This window comes from Pagrus major, chromosome 22, assembly GCF_040436345.1.
Source record: "Pagrus major chromosome 22, Pma_NU_1.0".
Classification (NCBI taxonomy): domain Eukaryota; kingdom Metazoa; phylum Chordata; class Actinopteri; order Spariformes; family Sparidae; genus Pagrus; species Pagrus major.
The window spans coordinates 12,150,323-12,172,634 of NC_133236.1; the positions used below are offsets into that span (position 1 = coordinate 12,150,323).

A 22,312-nucleotide genomic window follows, 5' to 3' on the forward strand; every position below is an offset into this window, starting at 1 on the left:
ACCCATTGTTTAAAAAATGTGTATAAATTCACAGTGGTACATTTTCCAATGTTAACATTTAAACTGTATGATTGCTGTGGGAGAACAGAAAGCTTGGCATTTGTAGCAACAGTGACTGAGGGGGGCCGAGGTTAGCGAAACATCCATAATTTCAGTTAAAAAATATGTCTAAGTGCAACTATTTGACATATAATGATGCAGTTTTTTCTGTGTGTATTTACAGCCTGCATTGGCGAACTGGTTCTTCACTTAAGCTGATTAATTCAGTAATTGAGATTCTAATCCAGATGTCTGATAATGGTGTTTTGGTGGCCTTGTGTCTTGGGAATGCAGTCGTCTCACCTCATTTTGTTGATAAAGCATCAGTGTCTCAGTTCACCAGTTCGTAGAAAAATCCCCTACAATGTCATGCCAGTTGGTTGATAAGTTATCAGAGACTCACCTCATTTGTTGAGAGAACCGAATCTTCATCCAGACTGAGAACAGCATCAGTGAGGATGACGTCGTGGGGGTAAAAACGACTGCTCATCGTCTGGAAAGAGGGGGACAGAGAGAGATAACTGACATTATTAACAGCAGTTTATCATTAAAAGTATCTCATCAGACGCCAAATTCGATCGTTTCTGTGAAGCAATGCGTTGAAGCTCCAATGATCTGTAGCCAGTACTTATTGAGGTATTTAGGTACATATTCCTGATTTTACATTTCATGTCTTTATTAGACAGGGATAGAGGCGTGATGATTCTTTTGTTTGTTTCAGACCCTGCTGTGTGTCTATCAATCAACCAGTTGGCTTCATAAGTTTTCGTGTGACTCTTTATCAATTTACTACCAGTAGACCTTGATCCATCAACCTAAAGAGGGCTGCTGATGCTATTGACTTGTAATTAAAATGTGAATTATTAACTGTTGAGTCGCTGAAGTTCAGCACAGGTTAACAACCAACTTCCTGAAAACATACAAACTGGGACAAAACAGTGACAAGGGATTGAAATTACAGTCATAATGGACAAATTCAAGCATGCATTTCCTGTTCTGGTGTGAGCTCCAGAGTTATCCTTCGTTCAACAACACGTTCTTATTCCCAACTCGTCAAATTCAGCAGATTGGTCAGTGGCCTCAAGCTTCAAACCATGACGCTCTACCTACCCCTCTGGTGTTAGTTTTGGATGGGCTCCGTGGCTAAGTTAGCAATAACACGTAATTTGCAACATCTGGTAAAACTTTCAAAATAAAGCGTGCTGAATGTTACGAATGTTATTAATGTTGAACGGTCGTGGTTTCCTAGGGTTAAAGAAAAACAACTATTTGGTTAGGATTTGGCAAAGATCATTCTATGGGTTTAAATAACAAACGTAAGTGACATTACTCACATCATGTACCTGACATCACTTACATCTTTTACCTACGTTCACTTACTTACACTACACAAATTAAAAATAAATCACTATTGACCCTAGTCTTAAAGAGGACGTGAGCTCCAGTTTCTGGAGTGAAAGTCTTATTAATGACCCACCCAACCAACCACCCCAGCCACCTGCTGCCTTGGACTTTCTTGCTCATTTACACTAATGCACTTGAGCAGTGCTTCAAGAACTGAAGCTGGAGGGGTAACTACAGCGTCCAACTTGAAGCCAGGCTGCTGCATTTGATGTGTTCAGAACAGGCTGCGTCCAGCACTGACGGAGTTGATAGAAACACAGATGCATCTTCCTGTTAATAGTTTATTGTTCTCATATGGTGCTTTATTAATAAGAAATTATGTCAAGTCATTCATTTAATTCGGGGAAATCAAAATGACAGAGCCAGAGGGGTCGTGGTGTTGGGGCCATGTAAAAAATGTTCAGATATGAATGATTATCACGGCCTACAGTTGCAGAAAACTGGCTAAACTAATTATTTTTCTTTCCTTTCATCTCGGTCAGCTAAGATTTTGTATAACTGCAATGAACCTCCATGTTAACTTCTGTCACAGTAGTGACGTTCAACACGGATTCACTGTCTGAAATAAAGTAGATTTAATTTACAGCCCCAGGGGTAATATTAAGAGGCTTATTTTGCAAAGTAAGACCACAAATATCTTCAAGGTTAATGTCTACTTCCATCTCAGCTTAACGAGTCAGTGCAAATTCGTCGAGAAATTAAGCGCAACATCAAAGAATATGAACACAAATCCCCTAAAATTCCTCTAATTATTGGAGAGTGACACTACATTAAATCACTGCTTTAAGTGAAAGAATGTATTTTCTTTGGATGGATGCCCTATAATCAGCAGGCAGGTAATTAGTTCAGTCAGGACGGTGTTCATAGCAGTGGAACAGACGCTCAGCTTTCTTATGAAAACCACCATCACAGTGTAATTGGCTGTAGTAAATTAGCCTGATAATTAACTGCATTCATCCTGGACTAATGGTGTGAATGTAAAAAATTCATGATATCAAAGATTTGCATGAGTAAAAAGAACATATGCACAGTCACAGGTACAATGCACACACATTGTAATGGGACAGTACATTATGACCTCACTACATCCCTCTGAATCCTTCAGGCCATCTTGTCAGAGGTTTAATTTATTGATTGCTTATGTTTACCTGAGTCTCTTTCACTTTCTTTCTTTCTTTCTTTCTTTCTTGCTTATTCAAATACCTTGGGTTGTCATTTTCTCTTGCTTTAAACCTGTAATATTGCCATATCAACGAGGTGGCATTCTTCTTATTGTCCTCCATGTCCGTACGTTAGAGCTCTGCATGCATGCCGCCATGCATGCAGAGCTCTAACGAGTGTTGCCTCTACTGACACAACAGCTCCACGTGCATTTTCTTTTCAAAATAAAAGCGCAAAGATGCTGTTGCAGCTGTTCTATATTCGATATTGGTAAAAATATTGCACATGATGGCAAGTATTGCAATATGTTATAGTATCTAATATCAGCCCAAGCCTACCAAGGACACTTTGACATGTCAAAAGGAGGAGCTGGGGTCATAACGCTATACCGCTGTGGTTCTTGTCTATTATGATTGGTCAAAATCACTTAAAAATCTCTATCTAGAGCAATATTTTTCTCCTGTATTTTAGTTATACAGCAGAGCCCTTTGGTGGACTCACTGTCTGAGGTGCTTCAAAAACATACATCTTTCATCCTGAGCACGGTCGCTTATTCTCACTTACCATTACTGACTTAAAATATTGCCTGTCATTAGTTGCAGTCTATAAAACAAAAGTATTGGGACAGACTTTCAAAACCTCATAATGGCTGCACCCACCTGTCTATACCTGTCTGAGTGACCACCTCCCCCTCCACCCCATCACTCCCCTGCTGCCTCCCTCCGGCTGGTATCGATGCCGTTCTGCCTCTGGACAGAGATTAGATCCCACTGAGATCACTGGCGGTTCAATGGTCTGGACCTTATCTTTTTCGCTCTCCTTCCACCCATTTCCACTCTTTATATTTGCCATGACTCCTGCTACTTCAAATGGAGTCTTTGGAGATATCCAGTCTGTCTTCATGTCGGCGATACATCAAGATGTCTGTAAATTACAGTTAAAAGTCAAAGAGCACAGAGCGATCTGAAAGACCATTATTAAAAACCATGGGAAGCCAATTTCATTACTGTAGTGAGAGATGATGGCACTTGTACAAAAAAATGATCTTTACTATTTCAGTCAGAGCATTTGATTTATACACAGACGAGTGTGTTGGAGCTGACATGGACTTTCACTAACCTATACTTTAGAATTAACGATGGATTAAAGGAGCCCATGTAATGGACTCGTTCATATTAATGAAGCTACAAAGAGTTATCAACTGACTCTTGAGCTGATGAAGCATCTTTCAGCTCATTGTTTTGGTTTTACGGTCTCAACTTTACTGATTCATTTAACTTCCATAATCCATCGAGTCAAGATGAATTAATTTTGAAGTTACGTTATGTAGCACGTTGACGTAGATAAATTAAGTGATGTGAGTTGTGTAAGTTACGTGACTAAAAGACAGTTTATTATGTTTTTTCCTAAACCTAACCAGGTAGTTTTGATGCCAAAACCCAACAAAACCACAGCCGTTTCATGTGAATAACAGTCCTTATATGTAAAATTTGAGTTGGGAGTTGTGAGTGAGAACGTGTTGACCTGGATACATGACTCAGAGGCAAACGTCAAAACAACTTTATTTTTTACAGAATTTATACTGTATGTTACATGTTGTAAAAAAGAAAATAATAAACCCTTGACTATGTGGTTTATTTTCATTTATTTGATTTGACAAAATGAATAAACATTAATCCTACAGGTCTGAATGACTGAAATTTGATGCTGATAAAATACACATTTTGCCTTTAAACCCTGAAGAATGTCTGTCTAGTCTAATTAAAATGAACTAAAGTATATTTTCAGTTGCTCTGTGTCTGCAGGTTGTGTATATAGGCAACTGTTATCACAACTTTACTTGAAGGCAATAAAACTAAAACAAAGAAAAAACAAAGGAGGCTGTGAATCAGTATCTACAGTATGTGTATACATGCATCAATTCTACAGGCCATTTTGGTTGTTGATAAAATACAAATGTAACCAGAGACTGTATAACGCCTGAAGAAAGTCTTTCCAGCTTATTTAAAATGATTATTTATAAATACTGAAGGATATTTTCTGGTCAACACGACCATCAGTTCTACTCTCTGCCCCTCTGTTCAATCCAGTTCCTACATCAGGTCCTACTTGACCTTTGAACTCTCCACTTTTCTGCTCCTCTGCTATAATTCAAATGCATACCTAGTCAATGTTGAAGATTAACTTATCAATATAAAATTCAGGGTGTGGGGGCGAGATGATTGATGAAGCTGAGATATAGTCGACATATTAACAGTGATAGTGGGGAATCCATAGGTCACTCCTTTGATCATATTGATGTGTGGGTCATAAATGCTGAGCAAGCAGAATCTCACTTATAGAAAGGCCAAGCTTTGAGGATCCTGATTCATCTGATCAACCAGTCACACTCCCTGTGTGCCCCACGCTGAGTATATGCCTTATCATCATGTACTTTCTTCTATATCATGAAGAATATAGGTTATGTAGGATGTAAACAAAATAAATTAAGGAGTAGATACAAAATTTCATGGTGTGGATGTACTGTTTTTCAGAAGTTCTGACTCGATAAAGAAAGAGTGGAAGCAAACAGGGAGTACAGACGTACCTGACAGACAGAGAGAGGAAGTAAAAGCTTGCAGATGGAGTGTATCCACTCAGCATTACAGAGTACAAACACTCATAACAGACAGCAAATTACTCTGCTGCTGCGCTCTGTTGAGGCAAATCACAAACTTCCACTGTGTGTGTTTGTGTGTGTGTGTGCGCGTGTGTGTATGTGTGTGTAGTTAATACAGCGGGCGCAAACACAGTGAGGGCTTGGAAGGAAATACACTGAAGAGCATCTGTCTGTGCTGCACGGCAATATACCACACAACTAATTATAGGACCATAGACGCTGCTTGATACCGGCTCACACACACACACACACACACACACACACACACACACACACGCACACACACACACGCACACACACGCATATTGCCACTGAGATACATTTAATTGTCACCAATGGAAACATTGCTCTTGTCTTTCAATGGGGAAACATTTACATTAACACAAGCAGAAGCAATTAGACCACACAGCATCAGGACTGGAGACAGCTGTTGGCGCATTAAGAAGCTTAATTGTTTGAAAGTGATTAGAATTAAAAAACGATACATTTTTCCCTCTTCATGAAATATCACTGAACAGCCGTCAGTTCACATGTGTGTGTACTTGAAGACAGAATATTACTCAATAATACTGCAAATGAGAACAATCACAACAAAGTCACACTCCCAGCTTCACTCTCATGGCTGATATTCAAAACTCATGTTGCTTCAATCTCACCAGTGAGAGTCTCTCTGAAATATCACTGCATGAGAGTTCAGTTCTAACAGGAACATAGAGTATATTAAACATATATTAAGCAATGTCACAGAGTGCAAAGTTAAAGATCACAGCAGTGTTTCCAACCTCTCTGACTTGTGACCCCTTACACTGAAACACGTAGGCGTAGTTTGCAGGGAGGCAGTGGCTGAAAAATGTTATTACATTGAGTCTAATGTGGGTCCATCAAAATTAGTTTTTGTTTTTTATTTTTACAATACTGGAAACAGTGTTGTTGTTGCTCCATGTTAAGTTGAACTTCAACCAAAGAGACATTTCTCTTCTAAACTCTCAAATGGTTTGATTTGAAGGTGAACTTATCAAATTTAATAAAATGGCACAGGGAGGTAAAATTATACATTTCAAATAAAGAAGATTTTCAACATTTGTTCTTGTTTCATTTATTTCCTGTTTTCTAACCAATTAATCATCTCAGGATTTGAATTTTTCACAGTGTTCTTTCTACTTTTTGTTTCCCCTTTTTTTCATATTGATTTTCTCACTAAAACACATTATGTAATCATCACTTTTAATTTAGTCGATAAAACCACAGAATATAGTTCAACTTTTATGTGCAAAAGACTTTCATAATAATCTTGCAACACAGTAAATAACAGAAGTTAAGAAATGTACTTAAGTCATTACGATTACTACACTGACAGCACTGAGTCATCACTCATGATGAAACCACACTTTTTAAGTGCTGCTTTTGGTTATAAACTGGATGTCAACATTTTTTTGTTCATGCTAGAGAGGCTGTACAAATCCAGCTGCAACAGATCAGCAACACTATATAAAATATGATAAGAGGGCATATGTAAAGCTTGTGCTGCTCGCAATAATTTAAACAAAAGATATCACAGATGACAGAAAGTGGGAGCAATGAGGTGTATTGTGACAGAAAAAATAAAAATGGGGGCCGCACCCTGAGCACCTCAGGGCAGCGTGTTTGTGTTGCATTTCTTCAGGACTCGCTGCGCCCCATGTGCACGGTGCATCATTACAGAAACACTGGTCAGTGAAAACCTTCCACAGACTGCATTGGATGCTAATTGTAAGTCAGCCATGTATTTTTATTTGATTTTCTTTTTTTTTGCAGAAAATTAATTGTAGCTGGATGGGTGTGTTTAGGGGTGGCATCGCACCCCAATCCCTCTGCTTGGCGACAAGCCCAAACCAGATGGTGGCACACCACCCAAATATGAAATACTGTTTTTATTAATGCCAAAAGTTTCACAAGTCAAAATGACCACAGTGCATTGGACAGTTATCCAGGAAGGTAGCCAATAAACACACAGGTGTTTTTCATTTTAAATCATTTCACCTATTCTCTGATTAATTTGGGGTAAACACGAGAAGGTGTGAATTTTTACACCTTGATGTAAGAGGTGTGAAGGAACTAACTGAGACAATCAGGGAGAGGCCAGTGAAACACAAACACAAACACACACATGCACACACACGCACACGCACACGCACACACACACACACACACACACACACACACACACACACACACACACACACACAACAGGCGACCAAATGAAATGCACTGTTACTTTGAACAAAGTAATTTATCAGGATTTAAACATTGTTGGAAACATTTGGGATCATCTAAGTACACGACTGTACACAAATATACATAGATACATATATTTTCTTGTTTGTGAATGGAGATTTGTTAAAACGCATTTTGAGAGAACCGACTCTTTCATTATATCAGCAATTTTCACAGGCCTGCAAAATCCAGTACCAGGACTATAGTAGGCAGATAACAGACTAAAGACAGAGTATTTATGAGAGCCGCTTGGTGCAGAATTTTCTGCAGCAAACAATCAAACACGCTCAATGGACTGAGCACTTACAAGAAAGATAATAAAATCCAAAGACAGTCTGAGGCAAAAAAAAGCCTTTCATTGTCAGTGACACTTTGAAAAGATCAAACTAACACGCTGATACATTTCAGCCTCAGTGAGCCTTGATCAGGGTCCACTCTTGTTTTTCCTTAGTTTTTCATATAATAACAGCACACAGGGGTCTGAACATCTGGCATCCTCAAGGGTATTTGCTTAATTTCCTGAATCATTTATCATGAGGTGGAGCTCTGTACGCTGCAGAATTTCTCCCTGAGGGTTTTCCAAAACTCTAAATGCTCATCACAGGATCATTTAAGCTCCAGTTAAGCTTCATACACTGGTCCCACTGAGGTTTTAATTTAAGATTTTGCTGATTTTTCTCAAGTCTAACTGCTACCTACACAGATATCAGGATGGGTCCTAAGGAGACATTTTGACTATTTCAACCTTATCAGGCTCATGCTGTCATAACCTCTCTTATCATCTAAAGTAATTATCCCAGAAAGTTAATGTGCTGAAGGCTTTAGCATCTCATGATAAGGTTATTTTCAAAAATAAGTATTTCCCATCTCACTGGCTTGTGCATAATGTATCAGATGTGTTTTTTACAACACCTTCCTCTTAGGATTGTTGTCGGGTTCCCTTTTTTCTTTAATCTTTAAAGTGGCAGCAGTCAATTTGTCTTAAAGCTGAGGTTTGTGCTGATGTAGACCGCCAACAAACTTTGGCTAAAGCACCTTTGAGCAAGTCAGTTTTTATGAAGGCAGGATAAATGTTTCTTTTAATACATAATGGATGCAGAAAGCCAGCAGCTGTTACCTTGGTCTGTCCTTCAATGACAGTGAGAGGCACACTGGTGGAGGGCCACTTGTTCCGAGGAGGTAAAGGCTTGTCGCAGTTCCATAAAACCACAATCTGTACGGGAAAAGCACATTTAATCATTAACATCATTATACACTAGTTTCTGAATGAAGGTTTTTAAAACAGCTGATATCTTTAATAAAGTATGAGACACAACAGAATCTTTCACAGGATGAAGTTTTCATCTTTAAAGACCTGATATTGTTTTCAGGTTCTTACTTTTATTTTTGGATGTCTTCTAGAAAATGTTTAAATGCTTTAAAATTCATTTTTGAACAGTGTCCATTGCCGCAGCACCTCTATTCACCCTCTGTCTGAATTCTTCATTTGTTAGTAAGCATCTTATGTAGAAGTCATGCTTATGTATTGTTGTGCCGTTAGCCGTGCGGCTGACTGGGCTCCTAATCTAAAATGTTAAAGATAAGATCATAATATTTTGACCAGAACATTGTAATTTTAAAGTAGTAAAGTAGAATAATATTAAGATGATATGGGACAATATGATATTAAATGTTATGATTGGATAAGATTATGTACGCATGTTTAAGTTATTTCTCCTCACTGCCTTGATTCACTGTGCAGTTACTATTTCCCTCACAGTTCAGTAAAAGCTGACAGACTGATGTCGCCTGATAACTACGATAAAGTACCAACACCTTAGAAACATTTGGAGCATTATAACTGTATTTTCAAAATAAAACAGTGCCCCTAATATCCTCAAAAACACGAAGGCACTCCAAATATAAGAAAATATGTCAAAAAAAGTAGGAAATATGTAAAAAGTGGTTGAATTCATTAAGAAAGCCAACATTTTCAGACCTATAGGTCTTCACCATGGCTCCAGACAGAAAAACCTGTATACAGTAGTCGCATCAGCCAATGTGAGGCAATCACCACCTCGATGACTTTCTTGTACTTTTTTCCCATTTCCAAGAGCATCATTTTTTTTTTTTATCAACATCTTATAACATCGAGCAACCAGTCAACTGGGGAAAAGGAAGAGGATGCATAAAAGGAAAGGAAAAGAGAAGAAGCAGATAAAATATTGACTCCTCTTGATATAGTTTAAACTATTTAAATATGTAACACTGTTGTTTTTGTTTTCCCTTTCCTGCACCAAATCACAGCATGACATAAACACACTTCCCACCTGTGCACAGAACTTGGACTTGGCTACAGCGATGATGAGCTTCACCACAGGGGAGATCTGGGACTGCAGAGGAGTAACTGTATGGATCACAGCTGTGAACTGCTGCGAGGGGCTCTTACCTGGACACACACACACACACACACACACACACACACAGTTCAGAAACAGTTGTCATGGGTAAACTGTTCAGGTTTTTAACACAGATTTGTGCAGATGTAGCTCCCCATGAAGCTCCATCACGGTTAACTGGACACAGGCTGCTCTGTGCTGCACCCGTCATCCATCTTTCTGACAGTATATATACCCCTGGTCCCCATGAGTGAGCATGAGTAAACATGTCTAATACAAGAGTGAACAGTTTGCTTTCTATGTGTCTTTTTTACTGAATTCTGAATGCTATAAAGGAGTAATTGTATTTTCAACGACTTCACAATAAAATCGCTCTTGTTATTTACTTTTTTTTGCATTTTATTGAAGCAAACAAATGAACAAAACAGTTGAAAAGGAGAAATTATGAAGCAGAACCAAACTTTAAATTAGTCCCTTCGATAAATGATCCCTGGTGTACGCTACAACGGGTAAATAGGGTTGAGGAAATTGATTCCCCCAGTGGCAGCCTGTGCCAAAGAAATGGATCAATATTATAAATCATCGGCTTCTACGAGTGGATTTCATTTTCTGAATACATTTTATATTACATAATAAATGAATCCATTCATGTACATCTATCTATAGAGGATCATGTATGTAAAATGTCATGTCAAATGTATCTGACAGCATGTAGTGTGTTTACTACATGCACACTAATAGTTTGATTATAATCAGATTAAGGTGACACTCTTGACTATGTAATACCTTGTTTTGATCCTGTAAACAGGGTTATGTTCATGATCTGTGTAAGAATAATGTCATTAGCACACAGTTGTTGAATTTAGACAGAAAACAAAACAGCACAGCAACATGTCACATGCTTAACGAGTGCTGATGGTGATTTACTCCTGATTAGAATGTCGTTTCCAGACAATTTAATTAAACTATTTATCTCCTTTTTCACAAGACAGTCAGGTGATTTTGTTCATGTCATTTTTATTCACTTTCTTGTACAACAAGAGGTCAGGAAAATATTAGTTTTCCTGGGAACAATTTATAATAACCATCATTAATAAATGGTAAATTTATAGTTGATTTAACTTTAGTTAAATGTTATTTCACTGTTAAACAATACATTTCTTTATAAACCATTTACTGAGTGGTTATATAGGTTTATAAACATCAAATTTATAATGGCCATCCAAATAACTTTACAAGTATTATAAAGTAAACATCAGTTGTGGCTTTACAATAAACAATTGCTTAACAAATGGTCTGTAAAGTATTTCATTGTTTGTTCATAGTGAAATAACTTTTAATTAAAGTTCAATTAACTATAAATTTAACATTTGTCAATGATGGTTATTATAAAGTTTTCCTTTTAGCTGTGTTTTGGGTCCACCATTGACTCTATACAAAGATGGATGACGCGTCTCCACTTCCCACTGTACAAAATGAAGCCAAAATAATCCTTGATAAGTGGTGGCATCCTTTGGAGCCAGAGTCTGCACAGTAGTGATCGGGCGGTGAAGCTTTAGTATCCTGTTCCGCTCATACAGGGACCAACATCACACAATCTTTTCACAGCATTTAATAACATATTAAAACCCAACTGTGATTAAAAAAGAAACAAAAAAACAGCTGCCTACTATGGCATGAAACTGGTGAGAGTGAACCAAAACAATAAAGCCGAGGGTCCTGTAGAGGTGAGAGGAGCTGCGGGTTTGACATTAAAAATGAACCCTTTCACATTACAAAAACTACTTTTAAAATGTCCGAAGTTCAAAATCCACTCTCTGCGCAGTGGAGTATAAATGGGAACATACACAGACATACAGTACGTAATATTCACAACAACTAGAGAAGGCCAGGACTGCAAGCACATGGCATGCCAAGTGTCGGGTGTGGATGGGAATAAGGGAATATGCATCCTCATGGATAAGTGGAGCCAGAGTGCTCTTTAGTGTTGCTCTATCCATCTCTCTGACACCAGGCCCCCTGACCAGCCATCTCAGGTGGGCTTAGCGGTATTTATGGAAGCACGAGGTCTGACTTTGCCGGGGTCACAGAAACAGGCTCAGTCCTTCTGTTTCATGTGCACTTTCCTGGAAGAAGCTACCACTGTGATTTTATTAAATTACATAATGTCTTGGATCACCACATTTGCAGAGAAACTGTTCTACCAATTAGAACAAGGTGGTTTTGTCTGACAAAAGATTGCATTGTGGGAAGTGTAGGACCCAGAATTTTTAGGACTCCTCTATATTTACAGGTGCAAAAGGCAACTGGACTTCAGATTCTTGAAGATGTTTTGCCTCCAATCTGAAAAGCTCCTTCAGCTTAGATTGCCTGGATTGATATTTGATCCGTATTTAACCTCTGCAGGCTCGTTCACACCTTGACAGCGGTTGAGGTCACATGTGGGTCATTAGTCCACCTGGCTGTCATGTGAGAGCTGTTAGAGTCACATGAATCAATGTGTGAATGGGTCTTAAACTGCCTGGGAAGGGATATCAGGGTGGCATTACAAGCTGTGGATAAGAGGTGCTTTTTCAGGAATGGCTGGGGTCTGTTGATCAGACAGCTTCCTGTATTTTTGTGACCGCCTGCAGACAAGTGTCAATATCTCATTACCCTTCACACTATTGCGTCTGCTGTTGTCATTAAAGAGGTATTGGATCTGTACTGGCTTGCCAACCCTTAAAACAAGTAGCAGACATATAGTGGCAAAGTGTTGAAGAGATATTCTCTGTGAGAGCAAAAGAATCCAATGTTCCAAAGGAAATGAGTGAAAATCAATTGAAATTCAAAGTATTCATCCCAACCCTTTTATATCATTCTTATAGGGTTTTATTGTGAAATTCACAAAAAGTATACTTGAGATCACAGCAAAATGTCCCTGCAGAGGTGATCTCAGTGGCAGCAACATGGTGGAAGGTGTAGCCCAGTGAAAAAAAGTTTGCAGAAGAGAGATATTACATTTTTGAACCTTCAATGAATACCCGCTCAAATCAGCAGAATGAATGTTGGTGATGTATATTTCTGCAAACCAGGTATATGTTGAAACTTTACATTTCTTTATGTTGTGACTTTATGTTTCTTTAGGTTTATTTTTCTATTTTTTGTTGTGACAATGCTGTGCTTAGACTCTGGTTAGGTTTAGACACAAAAACAACTTGGTTAGGGTTAAAAAAAATCATGTTTTGGGTTAAAATACCTGTTTTGGTCAGTATACCACAGCTGGAGACGTCCTGACTTCTCTACAAAACTATTCGATTTTTGTCGCCACAAATGGCTAGAAATGGTCCCGAGGTCTCCTAAAAAATATCCAGTGGATTCATGCTTACAGTATAAGCCGCGAAACACAGTCCCAAACTGGGGTCACTGGCTTGGTAGCCATTCATGCCTGTAACACCACCACCATCCCCTCCACCTTCTGATATGAAAGCCAGGTCCTTGCATTATTTCTGGTTTGTACTTTGTTTTGCTTTGTTTCTTGGTTTGGATTTTCAGCTTTTTGTAATTATAGCTCACTTTTTGTTTAAGCTACTTGCCTGCCTGTGTGTCTGTGTTTGGGTCCTCTTGTGTAAACCAAACAATAATAATAAGCATACAAGTTATCAACAGTATGGTTTTGGCTTGTTGACAAACAGTATACTAATTATATATAATAAATAAAAAATATAATTCTAATAAATATACAAAAATACACACAAATATTCCGGTTTGGAATGATGGAATGAGCTCAAACGTTCAGCACCATGGATATAAAAAGAGGAACTGTATGTCCTGAATGTTTCAGGACCACGGACAGAGACACAGACACACTGCAGCTGTCTCACAAGTTTGAATCCCTCAGCTTAAAAGTTTTCAGACTCACCTTGCACAGAACTGGCCTTGAACTCTGAACTTCACCAAGATGGTGCATTTGAGTGGTCAATATAAACTATACTAAATATTCAATTATTTAAAAGAAAAGTTCACCAAAAAATGAACATTCAGTCATTATCTCCTCACCCTAATGCTGATGGAAAGTCGATAAGACAATATTTACACACTGTGACACACAGTCGAGCTTGTGCACCAACTTCAGACAGTTTTAGTTTCACAGCTACAGTGAAGAATTTTGACTTTAAAAAATGCGTATTTGGGATCTCAGGGCTTCTGGAGATTTGGACTATGCTGGAAATCTGTATAGAGCCCCCATCTACCCCATCTACTTCAGTTGTTTAGAAGAATACTGCAATGCTGTTTTTGCTGTGAAGCTCCAGAATAGTCTTTTGGACTACGAAACTTCAACTGACTTTCCATCAGCATGAAGGTGAGGAGATAATGACTGAAATGTCATTTTTTGTGAATTGGACTAAAATTCACCCAAAAAACAAGATAAATAAATAAAGATAAAAAAAGATTTCATGTTTTTAAATCAGAATTTCTCTGAAATTGCTTACAAGGTGGTAAATACCAATGGTCACCTGGAGTAAGTTCTATGTAAGCTGAATAAACAGAACATGAACATGGATTCTTTTGCTTTGACACAACTGTAGAAAGTCTCTAAAAGTCAGAACAAAGTACGAGTGTGATTAAACCTACCAAACCAAATACCAAGCCAATCCCAAAACAAAGTGTGGTGAAATGTTTCAAGTTTAAATGTTTTTAGCTCAAACTATAACAAAGTTGATTAAAAGAGAGAGTGAGGCCAAGGATTCCTCCCAACCTTTCTCTATATCTGTGGCTTTTTTACAAATGTAACAAAAATTATACAAATGCTATTGTTCCCAAAAACTAACAGCACACTTGCCCTCAATGATCTGCACATTAAGGTTGTTATATTGTGACTTTGAAGCTGCACAAAATTGCAGCCATCAATCTGAAAAAACAGTCCAAAAACCACCTAATTAAAAACCTTAAATCAGGTTTCAGTGTTTCAACTGGAGATGCGTTTTACTGTCATGTATAGTGCATCTAACCTTATACAATCCAAATACAAAAAGTCACGTTGACGCTCCTAAAGGGAGGCTTTGTCACTAGATTTCTGTCTATAATTACTTAGCAAGAAAATAATGATTATTTGGCTCATGTTGTTGCAATTAAGTTTGATTTTTCCTTCCAACAACTCTGCCTCAAAGAAATGTTGCATCTCTTATCTTCCTTCACAGAAACAGCCAGTGGCAGAGAACACGTTCATATTTATGTTCGACATCCAAAAAGAGAAAACAATTAGTACATCTTCAATGGGCGCTGTTTGTCTTTCCTTTTGTGATCGGTGTGGTCTCATTCTTCATATTGTCCTCTGTTCAGCTTTACACCCAGCTGAAAGATGATTGTGGAAGTATTGGCTGGTTGTGTGTGTGTGTGCCAAACCAGCCAGATTGTCAACAGGAAACACACTGGAAAGTTAACACACAGAGCTTAAAGTAGCTCCACAGCCCACGCCACGGCACAACTTTCCACAAACTAAAGTAAAGATGTAACTCGAGCCATCACATCGGGATATTCTTTCAGCTCCTGAGGCCAACATGTCTGAGCAGTCAGTCAAACTTTTTCAAACTACCGGGCAGAAGTTGCAACTGCTTTGCCATCAAAAGTTACGGGAAGGCAGCAGAGTGAGACCGTCGTACACATGGCTTTGACGACAACTTATTCCCTGAGCAGCAGCAGCAGCTCTGGAGATGGCAGCAGCTAAAATAGTGATTTACTGCGGTGGCATAAACCAGACTGGCCCATCTTTCTTTCTGTGCCTCGACCCCTCCCTTCTCTCGTCCTTCTAACCCTTGTGTCCACAATCCCTCCGAGAAAGACAAACATCGATCCGAGTTACAGCCTCAGTCTGTGGAGAATCACTCCGGTCTGCATGCATATCTATACAGCACACACCCACGTATACATAAACACACACAAGGCCACCTTCCCTTCAGTCTTTGCCTGCAGCTTTCTGCTTCAACAGCAGTCTTACAACACAAATATACATCTTAAATGCATTATTATATATTTCACTATTTTAATTACAGTTTCAGCTGATAAGAAGAAATGCAGTATCATGGGGTGAGCTTATATATTTGCTGATGTTGTGTTTGCAGTTCCAAACAACCAGCAACAAGCTCCTGCACGACCTGATATCGACATGTTGGTGTTGTTCCTGGAACATCATGATTTATGTAGCTCCAGGACCACTGATCCTGTTTCTGTAATGTCATAGCTTTGCGACTTAGAAAAAGAAGACTGACAAAATACTCACAGGTGAGAAGTTATTCTGTGTAACATGTGTTTAACCTGAACCATGTTTTCCTAAACCAGAAGGTCTGCAACCACTGGAGCCACGTGAGGCTCTTTTGCCCCTCTGCAGTGGCTCCCTGTGGCTTTGATCAAACTTACATGGTAAGTAATGATGGTTATTTGTCAACGTTATCATTGTTGTAGGCCTTGAGTGATTATTTCTCCAATTGTAAAAACGCAGAGCCTACAAAAGGAATAATGTCTGTTCCAAGAAGTTGAGATTGTGTCACTGAACTTAATAACCCTGAGCTGATATCGTTCCGTTTTATGCTCAGGCTCAGGGGTTGACTGCTGTACGTGGCTGAGGAAAAATAAAAGAAGAGGATTACCTCAGACTGAGCTGGACTTTAGCCAAGATTAAACTGAAAGTGGCCTATGTTTTCCTTTTTTTCCTTTTACTGTTTTTGAAGCTAGGCTGCCTTTATACATTGGTTTATTATCAAAGTAGTCTTCCTTTACTAAAATCAATTTTCACAAACATGGGGAGGTCTCAAGTAGGCCTGAATATAGTTCTGTATTGTCACTCTATTTTAAAGTAAGCCACATGCCATATTGTCTTCACTTCAAGTGTTGCCAGTTTGGAAATGTTTAAAAAAGTAAACATTGCCCTGTTTTTATTTATAAGGTGTCACTAGGCAAATCACCCCACTACCTCATCTCTCTTTAAAAAACTTAAATCCACTTGTCGTCGCACTCGCTCCCAAGAATTTCTGTCCCTTGAAGCCCCTCAGATAAATACTGAGCTTGGTAAATTACAGTAGCTTTTAGTTTCTTTGCACCAAACAAATGGATCAAATGACAAGAGGTATTAAAACTAGCCGGGTACTGTGTGTGTCATTGGATCACTTTAAGTGTCTACTGGATGACATGGTTGTTGTCCAAACATATCTGTTTATTGTTTTATATATTCTATTTTTTTTCATTTTTTGTTTCTTATTTGGGCTTGAAAATAATCTCTCTATTGTTATTACCGTGGTTACTACCATATTTTATTTCGTCTTGTCCGTATATACTGTATGTGACTTCAGGACATTGCTGTAAAAGAGCTTAATGATCAGTCAATGTTTCCCTAAATAAACAACAGAAAAGACAAAACAAAAACAAGGTTCAGTTCTTTTTATTATAGGGTAGTTCTATAATCTCATTAATGCACCAAAACATGGTATTATTGTGATAAAAATGCAAGAATCAAGTACCCAACAAGCATCAGTAGACCACTGCAGAGTAGCCATATGTGAAAACATTGATGAATGCTAATTATAACCTTGCTAGGCTAATTCAGACATTTTAGGTTGTGTTACCTTAAATATGTTCTGCGGAGCCAGACAGATTTTTTTTGTAAAGTCAGAAGGGGGACAAAAATGGATCTTTAGATAGTAAAGGTAGTTGACCCTGGTCCTTAACCTAACCAAGTATTTTTGTTTTCTAAACCTAACCAACCAAAAATAATAAGTGAACTTAGTGTAAGAATATTAAGTGAACAGTGTATCAATATGTTCCAAACAGGATACGAATCCCAGTCGAGAGTCTTATACTTTACCCTTTCAGCCGTAACAGTTTGCTCCAGATGTGGACCATAACACTTATTATCATGTTGTTGGAAAAACACCAACACGGTGATATCAGATACCCCAGCAGCCCCTGGTCTGTTTGGTAAGTTCTAAGTCTTCAGATAAGTCCTGTCAGTGCAACTAACTCCCATCAACAGCTTCCAGGCAAAACAGCTCACTTGGAATAAACTGAAGAAAAACTTGGAACCTGCACAACTGCACTGAAAAAATAATTCAGCTACATTAACAGAAAAAAATGAGGGTAACATTTCAGTGACTGACACGTGATCTCTGACAAGAACAGGGTGGAAACACCACTGCAATTTCTTAGTGCCAAAGATGAGGAGAAAATGAGAGGAATATGGTAGACTGGCACTCAAAAACAATTCTCACTGCCACCTATTCCCATCTATCATACTCTTTTCTATCATACCCTGAGTTTCTGGAGATGAATTGGGGGTATTTAAGAAGTGTGTCACCATGGAGTCAGTTAGGTAGCAGTGGGTTACAACTTGAGCATATATTTGTTTACATCTTGGAAAATCGGCACCATTAAATGTATGCAAATTCTATTCTATTCTATCTGCAATGTATCTTTGGATGTACAGACAACTCGATAACATATAACTATAAGTGTGTAGTATGTTCTTATGATCTGTAAGATAATGTATTGACATTTATTCATTTTTTTCGATTGAATCACTGTTAATGATATCCTCTGGAAGTGTGAGTCACACTGAATTCAAACGTGTATCACATCTGTCTGTGCGGATATGACTGAGTTATGATGCCGAGGAGCACTTATTTTGACACAAATTTAGGCATTAGGGTGCCAAGTGTTTTAAAGTACCTTAATTGTCTCCATGAGCTGTGCATCACATCCGCTGGTGTTGTTCCAGTTGTTGACCGCACTGATAAACGGGCCAAATCAATGTGGTTAAACTACTCTGAATAAATCACCATGGAAGCTGGAGCCACCCGTCGAAATCTTGCTAGCAACCAAACGATGTAAAGTAAAATCAAACCTTTGTCTAGTTGTCACATCTGTATGTTCCAAAAAATATTTCCTCAACAGTTTTTGGTCAAGTGTGGTGTAAGTGAAATGTCAATGATCAACACTTACCCAGTATGGCATAGTAAAAAGGGAACTGGGCAGGGTCAGTTGAGTACTGGGGGAGTGCATAGAGACCACCAGGAAGGGAATTCCACAACAAGCGGTTTCTTGACACATGGGAGTCCACACGGTCCTGGATGATCTGGGGCAACGAGAGGAGACGAAGGAGGAAAGCAAATGAGCAGAAAGACAAGGAAGCAGAAAAATCTAAACGGAAAAAAGAACAAATTATGACACCAGAAAGGCAAATATGACAGAAAAACAGGATGAGGTGCAAGTGAGAAAGAGGGGAGAGGAAGTATGAGGTAGAGGAGAGAAGAGAAGTGAAGATATGAAGGTGTGACAAGAGGAAAATGTTATAATTTCCTTTTCTTCTTTCTTTTACACAACTTCCCGGATGAGTTACAAGAGCCAATCAAAGACTATCAACACACAGACATTCTGTATAACACTATTCAATATCATGTCCAATAAGAACCATGTATCTCCAGACAACCATACACATATAGACTGATTGGAATTGATTTTAATGCAAAAATTGGAATAAATAAAGCTGGAAATTAATTATTATATAGCTTATCTAGAAAAAAACTAATTGGCACATTGAAACTGACACAACCTTCCTCGCAACGGCCTCCTTAAACTCCTTTAGTTCAAAAATGCACTCATATTTGGAAATAGAAATAGCCAGCTGTTTAGCTGCAGCTGGTGCTTTGGGGAACTCTCTTTAAGAGGACAGGCTCTACAGAACAGACCCTAGACACTTGAACTGCTTCACTTGGGGCATCAACTTGCTCCCAACACGAGGAGTCCATTAGGTATTTAGCTAATATCATCCATCTGGCTTGTTACTAAAGGTCAGGTTAGTTGGTGGAGTGTTGGGAGTCTTCAGGAGGCCTCGGAGGAAGACCAATGACGCAACCTCAACCTGCTGCCGGGCCTCTGAATACACAAATGACTCAAGGTCCACAACGAGGATGTCATTTGTTTACTTTAATTATATTCAGGCATCACTCTTCATTTTGAGTGAAGTTAAAAACGCTTTTGAATATGAAGCTTTATTCAGGACTCTATATCGACATGTCAACAATATGTGTCACAAACAAGCCTACTTCCTTTCTTTCTGGGTTTACTGATCTATGGAGAATTGGCCTGGCAAAGGCAGCTCTTAGCACACACACACACACACACACACACACACACACACCCCTCCTGACACCAACTGTCAGGCTCGCAGTATGTGGGACGCTACAGTTATCAACAACGGCTCATTTCACCCATTTAGCCTGGTGGCGTGCTGGCTCTGAGTGTTTAGCACATCTGGCCAGCAGTATACAGCTGTCAGCGGGCTGCTGTCTAATTTCATACCCTGCTAGCACTGGGCTTTTGGTGGTGTCACTAAAGTCTTGTTTTGGCTGTGATTTTAAGAGGAAAAAAAAAAAGGTGCGATCTGAGAAATGTTTACATTATGCAGCTGAACAAAAAGTTGAACTACAGCATTAAGATTTTAGAGACTGGAGTAGTGTTGATCACCCAGCGGGTCCATTTTCAGTCTGAATGTACAGTCCTTGATTGCCAGTGGGCTTAAAAATATAGTACTATTAGGTGACTTCTTGCAAGATTGACACGTGTCCTACATTCCTGTCAATTTAATCCACTTAAATGGTTGAAGGTTTGAAAGCTTCAGGCAAGTGCAGCGAATCCTTATCTTAATTCCATATGTCAGCGTCAATTCAGCTTTATCTTTGGATCTCGTTTCTCTTTAGTGATGATCTAAAACTGTCAGAATCAAAGGTGAAATTAGTTCTTCATCTTTTCATCCTTCTAATCAACTGAAGCACCAGTTGTATGTACTCTTCTAAAGGCTACATATAAACAAATACATTAATTATAACATAAATTGCTTTGTGTGTTTTGTCAGGTAAAATGCAATTTAAATATGCAGAATTCAGAATCAATTATTTTTTTATAATCTGAGCACAGCCAGCAGAGTGACACTTTGCACAGGAAGTCAGTCAGTTAGTCAATTTGGGATCCACGTACCACGAAAAGACATTTGCCAAGTCACGTGAGGAGGGCCGGGGGAAGAGCCGCTGCTTAGAGCCGGCTAGAGAGTCGGAAGCAGAGCCAGACCTTCTGGAGGAATAAACAGCTGGAGTAACATCAGATTCTGCTCTGATCCAGAACCGTTTACTGATGAGAGGAGAGCTCAGAGACTTTTTACTTCTGGGATTAAAAAGAGTGGATTTATCTTCATTCCAATTCATCAACCTGACTGCACAGTGACGTTACGTTTTGTACTGTTGATGGCCGACTGGGGCTGGAGAAAAATGTACTTTTCTTCATGAACGTAACGTTACAAAGAGGAGAGGGGAAAAAGAAGAGCAAGAACCAGAGTCCCTGGTGAGGGCTGAACTGGTGTGTCCCACTCCTTACTACAGTTAGCTTGCGGCTAATGTAGAGTTTGAAATCTGGCTTTTGAATACACCATCAAACAACCACCACTGCTGATGAAAATCTATCTGATAGGACTTAGGCACAAATGTTCCCAGATGAGGTCATGTTTTTAAAGTTTTATGATATTATCTTTATTCTTGTTCGCTGACTTTCTGAACCTGGAAGTAGCATCGACAACCACATGGATTCTCTCACAGATTTAAAGCTGAACTGAAATATGTTTTATATGATAATTAACCTCAAATTTATGTGGTGACAAAAAAAAATGTCACACTCATTTCTACAATATTTTAACCATTAAACTGAAGACAAAATGCTAATCTTTATCCAAATGACTGGTGTGAGTAATTGTATCTCAAATTTTGTTCCCATCTGAAGAAATCTGAAGTCCGTCAGTTTAATGTAATTGTAGTGAAGGACATGACAACAGAGCATGCTGGTGATAATGATAAGTATTTGTGGTCGATGTGGGATGATTGTACACAATAATGTGCGCTACAAGAGAGATCACAGTGATTGTACTGATGTTTATGTGATGATGCTGTTGCCGATGGTGGTAATAAAAGAGGATTATTATCTTCTGTGTCTGTATTCAGAGATGCAAACAGTCTCCGAGGACTGAATCAAGGCTGTGAGGAGGTGAACTAACAACAACGAGGATAAAATGAGAGGAGGAGGGCTCTTATACGCCGATGACACAAGTTCATCTTCTAAACTTGAGCTAGCGAGGTCATTAAATGAGCCAGCAGGCAAATACACCCACTCTCTCACACACGCACGCACGCACGCACGCACGCACGCACACACACACACACACACACACACACACACACACACACACACACACACACACACACACACACACACACACTCCACCCCAAGGAATGCCAGCCAGTACAGGCCTCCTTCACATCTGACACTTTTATACTTAAAAATCAACGTCACTTTTCTTTGCCAAAGTTGGTCAGATTGCTTCACATCCTCCTTCTTATTGGGATGG

General features: G+C 38.9%; 1 protein-coding gene across 2 annotated transcripts in view; it reads right to left on the minus strand.

Annotated features, from left to right (window-relative positions):
• The window catches only part of LOC141017767 (exostosin-1), a 275,169-nt gene that overhangs the window by 17,849 nt on the left and 235,008 nt on the right, over positions 1-22,312 (minus strand). For both annotated transcript variants that reach the window (XM_073492502.1, XM_073492501.1), the window contains 4 exons: positions 18,865-18,997; positions 9,826-9,944; positions 8,634-8,729; positions 443-532 (listed from right to left, as the gene is read on the minus strand). In XM_073492502.1, coding sequence (XP_073348603.1) covers positions 443-532; positions 8,634-8,729; positions 9,826-9,944; positions 18,865-18,997 — 438 coding nt within the window. The remainder of the gene's footprint in view (positions 1-442; positions 533-8,633; positions 8,730-9,825; positions 9,945-18,864; positions 18,998-22,312) is intronic.